This window comes from Chrysemys picta, unplaced genomic scaffold (assembly GCF_011386835.1).
Source record: "Chrysemys picta bellii isolate R12L10 unplaced genomic scaffold, ASM1138683v2 scaf693, whole genome shotgun sequence".
NCBI classification, from domain to species: domain Eukaryota; kingdom Metazoa; phylum Chordata; order Testudines; family Emydidae; genus Chrysemys; species Chrysemys picta.
Window position 1 is genome coordinate 26,616 of NW_027053400.1, and position 7,511 is coordinate 34,126.

At 40.6% G+C, this 7,511-nt stretch overlaps 1 protein-coding gene across 7 annotated transcripts in view; it reads left to right on the forward strand.

Annotated features, from left to right (window-relative positions):
- Nucleotides 1–7,298, forward strand: part of LOC135972109 (LIM and calponin homology domains-containing protein 1-like) — a 29,350-nt gene extending 22,052 nt beyond the window's left edge. Inside the window, exon 11 of one of the 7 annotated variants that reach the window (XM_065579704.1) lies at nucleotides 6,534–7,298. In XM_065579704.1, coding sequence (XP_065435776.1) covers nucleotides 6,534–6,745 — 212 coding nt within the window. In that variant the 3' untranslated portion in view covers nucleotides 6,746–7,298. Of the gene's footprint in view, nucleotides 1–1,176; nucleotides 4,672–6,533 lie in introns of those variants that run through there. The other 6 variants (XM_065579703.1, XM_065579699.1, XM_065579698.1 and 3 more) reach the window with 6 other exon arrangements.
- Nucleotides 7,299–7,511: the final 213 nt, after the last annotated feature.

Sequence of the window (7,511 nt, forward strand, 5' to 3'; positions counted from 1 at the left end):
TATTGCTGCGGGATTTAAACTTTTCCCAGGTTCAAAATCTGTTTAGTACAAGCGAAGATAAATGAGTTTAAATGATAAGTGAACTTTGGATCCTTGGCATTATATGCCATGGAAGGCTGAGCACTTAAACTCCAGCTGAGAAGCTAAATAATCGAAGTCTAGGTGTGCACAATAGTAATCTAAAGTATATCCTACAAATATTATTTAATGACAAAAATTAATTAACACAGAGATAAGGTTGCCTAGTGATAGCTCGATCCCTTCCAGAACATTGAGTTAAGCAAAACTGAAACTTCTGAAAACCAGGAAATACAGTTAAGGTACCCACCCATGCACCCTTAACTCTGCCCCAAGGAACAGGCAATAGCCACTGGGAATTAACTGCATGAACTCCAGCTGCAGTCACTATGTTAGGTGTAGCTGTATTGAATAGCAGAGGAATAAGTTGGAGCAACTTGGAAGATCGATGATTGTGATATGAGGAGATCTGGGGATTAGTTTGAGGAGCATCATAGAGCTGTGATTGTGATATAAGAAGTTTATTCTCAGATTTCCGCCAAGGATGACTTTCACACTTCAGAGTTGCTAGAATCTATGAACTTAATGAAATGCTGTTTTTGTTTTCTGGGGTCTGTATCTTGGGAGCCCCTTGATCAAATGACCCCACATTTGGATCATTAACCCTACCCTACACTACACTCCCATGAGGCACTGCAAATTTCAAGATAATTCATGTAAGCACACAGATTTTAGAGCATTAAGAAGGGCTCTTTTAATAATAAGAAGGGCTTCCCAATCTTAGCTAGAGCAGAGCTGGTGCACCATTATAATATTATATGACATTAGAGGGAGAATCGAAGGGAGGACCTCTACACATCCACCAGCAACATCAGTCTTACTGCAGATGGTATGGGGAAGATTCCCATCCTGAGTGATTTTTTTTAGGTGACAGATCTTAGGAACTGTCCCAGATTGAGGTGTTGATAGAAGCGGTTTTGGAACAAATTGATAAATTAAGCAGTAATAAAGCACCAGGACCAGATTGTATTCACCCAAGGGTTGTGAAAAAATTCAGATATGAAATTGCAGAACTAACAACTGTGGTATATGACTTAAACTAGCCTCTGTACCAGATGACTGGAGAATAGCTAATATGATGCCGATTTTTTTTAAAAGTCTCCATAGGTGATCCCGGCAATTACAGGCTGGTAAGCCTAACTTCTGTACCAGGCAGATTGGTTGAAACTACAGTAAAGAACAGAATTATCAGACACATAGATGAACACAATATGTTGGGGAAGAGTTAACACGGTTTTTGTAAAGGGAAATCTGCCTCACCAATCAGAATTTTCTGAGAGCATCAACAAGCATGTGGACAAGGGTGAGCTACTGGATATAGTCTACTTAGATATTCAGGGCTGTGGTCTACACTACCACGCTAAATTTATCTAAGTTTCGCAACTTCAGTTACATGAATAACGTAACTGAAGTCGACATAGTTAGAGCCACCAACTTATTGTGGTGGCTACACTGCGCTATGTCAATGGGCGAGTGTCTCCTGTTGACTTCCCTTACGCTTCTCAGGGAGGTGGAGTACACAAATCAATGGGAGAGTGCTCTCCCATCCATTTAGCATGTCTTCACCAGACCTGCTAAATTGACACTCACGGCACTAATTGCATCAGTGCCAATCTACCGATAAGTGTAGACATGCCCTCAGAAAGCCTTTGACAAGGTCCCTCACCAAAGGCTCTTACACAAAGTAAGAAGTAATGGGATAAGAGGGAAGATCCTCTCGTGGATCAGTAACTGGATAAAAGATAGGAATAAATGGCCAGTCTTCACAGTGGAGAGAGGTAAATAGCAGGGTCCCCCAGGGATCTGTACTGGGACCAGTACTGTTCAACATATTCATAAATGATATGGAACAAAGGGTAAACAGTGAGGTGGTAAAATTTGCAAACAATACCAAATTATTCAAGATAATTAAGTCCAAAGCTGACTGTGAAGAGGTACAATGGGCTCTCACAAAATTGGGTGACGGGGGGAACAAAATGGCAGATGAAATTCAGTGTGGATAAATGCAAAGTAATGCACATTGGAAAACATCTCTATTATACATACAAAATGATTGGGTCTAAATAAGCTGTTACCACTCAAGAAAGAGCTCCTGGAGTCATCATGGATAGTTCTCTGAAAACATCCACTCAATGTGCAGTGGCAGTTAAAAAAGCTAACAGAATGTTAGGAACCATCAGGAAATAGATAGAAAATAAGACAGAAATTATCATAATACCAATATGGTATGCTTACACTGTGAATACTGCAGGCAGTTCTGGTTGCCCCCATCTCAAAAAAGATGTACTAGAATTGAAAAAAAACTATAGAGAAAGACAAAAAAAAAAAAATTAGGGGTATGGAACAGCTTCTATATGAGAAGAGATTAAAAAGACTGGGACTGTTCAACTTGGAAAAGAGATGACTAAAGGGGATATGATAGAGTTCTATAAAATCATGAATGGCATTGAGAAAGTGAATAAGGAAGTGTTATTTACCCCTTCATTTAACACAAGAACCAGGGGTTACTCAATGAAACTAATAGGCAGTTAACACAAATATAGTGAAGTATTTCTTCACATAGTGCCTAATCAGCCTGTGGACCTCATTGCTAGAAGATGTTGTGAAGGCGAAAAGTATAATTGGGCTCATGGAGGAAGGGTCTATCCATGGCTATTAGCCTGGATGGTCAGGGATACAACCCCATGCTCTGGGTGTCCTTAAACCTCTGGCTGCCAGAAGCTGGGACTGGATGACAGGGGATGGATCACTGCATAATTGCCAAGTTCTGTTCATTCCCTCTGAAGAATCTGGCACCGGCTATGGTCGGAAGACAGGATTCTAGGCTAGATGGACCATTGGTCTGACCCAGTATGGCCATTCGTATGTTCTCTGATTAACCATTTCTCCAACTCAGCTGTTTTCAAAAGCTATTCCTTCAATTATAGATATCGAGGGCAATTTTGTCTTCAGATATCTTTAAAAAAAATCAGGTTAATGGAATTTAAATATATATATTTTTTGTATTATAAGCATTGCAACCCAAACAATGAAGGGCATTACAAGGTCCGGAGAGCTGGAGAGTGAAAACTTGCCTGTAAAGAAAAGTGAAATTGGCTAGTGTATTTTCATTGTTTAATCTGAGAGAAAAGAAAAAAGTAAACAATGTGATCAATGGTAAAAAGTAAATAAATTCATAAACCAAATGTAAGTTTGACCTTCATGTTTTGATGTAACAAAAATTTGGTTATCCCTAAAAATGAGGTAAGAGAATGGGATTAAACTATTTAAATTATTATATGCTCGCAGTGCAAATTCACAGTTTAAATTTTGTAGGTTTGTATATCCTATGGGAACTTAATTGTATGTTTAATATTTTGATTAAAGGCTTCTATACAGATAAAACAGAAAACACTATCCTGTAGCATATCTTTGTACATGTAACACGAGCCGGACTCACCCCTGCAGCGCCTCCTGCTGGTCGTCCAGGGAATTAGCTCACCAGCCCCTAGAGCGCCCTCTGCAGGCCGGTGATCCACCTTGTCCTCTTCTGGCACCTGTGTCCCTCCCAGGACCCTGGTGCCCCTTGCCCTGGGTGCTGCCCCCTGGCAATACCCACACCCACGCTAGGTCTCCCCTCCCAGGGGTACCCCCACCCACTAACGCCACCTCACCTCAGGATAAGGCCACTGCCAGTCACCAACTAGCCCCCACTCTCTGGGGCAGACTGCAGTATAGGCCACTCATCATCGGCAAAGCTGGGTTTGGACCTGCTGCCTTGGCCTAGCCCTGGGCTGCCCTCTGCAACCCCCAGTACCCCTTGGCCTACTCCTAGGCTGCAGCCTGGATGCTCCCCAGCTCCTCAACCGCTCCCCAGCCCTGCTCCACTACAGGTACCCTGTGTAGCTCCCTGCAGCCAGGCCCTTCTCTCTCTGAAGGCAGAGAGAGAGAGACTGCTGAGCTTCTGGCTGCCCTGGCCTTTATAGGGCCAGCTGAGTCTGTTTGGGGCGTGGCCCCAGCTGCAGCCACTTCCCCCAATCAGCTCAGCCTAAAAGCTGCTTTCTCCAGCCACAGCCCTCTCTGGACCGGAGCGGGGTTACCACCCACTACAGTACACATAAATAAAAACTGACTTTTCAACTAATACATTTTAAGTAGAGATCAGCAAACTTCGGAAGGTTTGACAATTTAAGTTTGGGTAAACATCCAACAGTTCCGTTGTTTATCTGAACTCTAACCAGACTTTTTGAGGCTCTCCCCAACTTGTTCACCAGTGGTCTTTCGATAGCACTGGTCTACAATTTTTGAGAAGTCGTCTGCTTCAGAGATAAAATGTGCTATTTATTATGTATTTTGATGTGCTGAATTCAAATATGACAATTAAAACAACTGATTGGCTACTGTTTCTAAGATATTTAAGTTTTTACATTTTATGTCTATGTATATTGTGTAGATAGTAGAGTTTTAATCATAAATTGTAAACCTAGATCTTTTCATGTATTTATGGTTGCTTTACATGATAATATTTCACCTGTCCTGTTTATGTAACACTTTAAAAATCAGCAAAAGGGTTATATAAATAAAATTTATTATGAAACAAAAGGCAAAAAATTATTATGTACATAGTTTAATCCTATTCAGTGTCTACTCGGCGCTTCTTGGCTTGTCTCTTGTATTCCCAACTGGAGGCACCATGCAGAAGTAACAATTGCTGGTATGATCTGTTGGCTCTCTCCAAATCATTGACACTGCAAAAGGCATAGATTTCCTTTTCCTGTTCAACCACTGGCGAAGATTTGTTGCACAAGTGTTGCAGCATATGTGTGGGGCCCACCTCTTGTCCTGACCTCCAATTTTGCAGCCAAAATAAAGGTGATAGGCTTTCTTAACCATAGTGGTTATACTGCGCTTTTGTGATGCAAAAGTCACTTCACCACAAACATAGCAGAAGTTATCTGCATTGTTCACACAAGTACGAGGCATCTCTGCTCACTTTGGCTAAACAGAAATGTGTCCCTTTGCAAAATCACACACTGACAAATAAGAGAGCATGACACTGTATGATTTCTAGAGCTGATATAGGGCAATTTGTTCAGCAGAGTGATATAAGCTTCGTTATGATTGCATCATCCATGACTTCTAGGAATAACATGATGCAATTCATATAATGTCTGTTGCAATACCAGCTTCAGATTGCATCATTCATTGTTTTGCCTAAAAAGCAAGTACTGTCCAAACCCAGTCATAGATTTATTCATAGATCCAGTCAAAGATGTATTTTAGTCATTTCTGGTTTAAATTGAGATCCCTTCCCTTTATAACTCACTTATCCACCGCCATTCCCAAGTCAAGGGTCGTATATACTGACCCAATAGCATATCTTGAAAACTAGAGCCAATCAACATTTTTAAGCATTGTTTTCGTTCTCAGTGACCCAGAATTAGTAAAGTTTGACTACATTTATTTCAGAAACATTTTGGCTGTAGAGCAGTGTAGCCTTTCTCTTGCCTTTGATCCTTTAAGTTTCCCAGCTCTCTCGCCAGTGCCTTGATAGCCCAATGCCCAACAGGGCTCTGCTTTTCTTGATGATGAAGATAGGTTACCTACCTTTTGATATGATCATGCACTTCTCCAATAACATCCCACCCCCAGTTGCTTGGATTGTTCATATGAAAGTCTGCATGCCTCCACTGTCCCTGTCTTTCTGAGGAGTGGAGACCAAAGGCCCTTTTTCTCTCTCTCCCTCTAATCCAAGTAGTTGATGTCTTCAAGAGGAGGCCTTTCCAGCCTTTTCTAACCTATGAGTAGCAAAATTCTTCAGGAGAAGCCCAAGCAGTTCTCTCCCTTCCACTCAAAAAATAAGAGGTATCTGGTGTGACAGGGTTTAGCAGGCTCCCTAGACATCTGAATTCACTGAATACTGGCCTAAAGCACATTCACTGAGCATCCCATGAGCCACTGAGCGGCTGTCATAGCTGATGAGCCTTATGAGATGATCCAAAAGGCAGAGGGGAGTCACAGGGAGAAAAAACTGTTGCTGGGGCTACTGGGACAGTGGGAGTGAATAGCAGACATGAACAGCCTACGTTCTTTTTATTAATGCCTAAGTTAGTTCTCCCCAGTGCTTGTGGGTCAGCACCCTGCATACATAACTCTTGTAGTTTTCTGGAAGCTTGGATGCACCAGGACCATTGACGAGAAACATTTTGTTTTGGCTGTCTGAACATATTTAAGTAGCTCAACTGCATTGCTCCTGTATTTATTCCTGACTGGAAAATATACTGAACATAATCTGGTGTCTCTTCTTAGAAACATTAACAAGATTGTATTGGCCCTTATTTCTCTACGTGCAGTAGCCTGTTTGACTTCTGTGCCTTACTTCTTCTTCTTCTTCTTCTTTTTTTTTTTTTTTTTTTTTTTGTATCCACTAGTTATATTGGTTAAAAATAATTTTCTCAAATGGTTTTTATCTCAAGTATTCAGTTTACCCCACTCTGTAACTTCAGATGTGTTGTGGAATCAGCAGTTGTTAACGAAACAGTCACCACACATTTCAGAAGAAGTTAGACAGAAAACGTCTCTGGATCAGAGCATAGGCCAGCAGGATAATTCCCCAGGCGAAAGGAGAAGGTGGGTCATGGACGTTTGCTTGATAGCCTACTTTACCCGTGATGAGATGTCTTTGTAAATGCATTATAAATAAAATATAGTGTAAAGTTTTGAGAAGTTTTGTTAACTCTGATTTTCTTTTTGGAGCTATCCAATGTGTTTCATAAGTTACTTTAAAACATGCTATTTTATTGGACCAACACTGATTAATCATACCATGTATAAATGTTGCTAGTTCCTGGCTTTCCTACAAAACACCAACCTTTATTAATTTCAGTTCCTTGACCCGTTCTCTCATAACTCACTTCCCTGTTGAAGCCCCTACTCTAGCTGCCATTAATCCTGTGACTTCTCTTTAGCCCTTTAACCCCTGGAACATATAGAAGTTAATATATTATGTTTGTGTTAATTGTATGCTGTAAATATATACAGATTATGCAAAGTGGCAGAGTTAACATTGCTGTAGACACCTGGGGGAAAATTCTGACCCCATTGAGGTCAATGGCAAAACTCCCATTGACTTTTGAAAACCTAATTTCCCGACCTATAATGATGTAATATTCATAAGAAATGCAATCCGAGTGAAAGAAGTCAAGTTAGTATCAACTAACTTTCTTCTGATGTTGAAATAGTTTCTGGCTGCTACTATCCATTTTCATATTATTTGTCTTAAAAGATATCTATATAGCAGCATTCTGAGATTTAAAAGAAAAGATATTAAGATTAGTAATTTTTTTCTGGATCTTCACTTTGGCTTCATTTTGTTTCTCTGGTACTTTGCCCTGTGTTTCTAGATAAGCGTTACTAAAGGATAGCTTCTGCTCTCTCAGTAAGGGAGACATTTT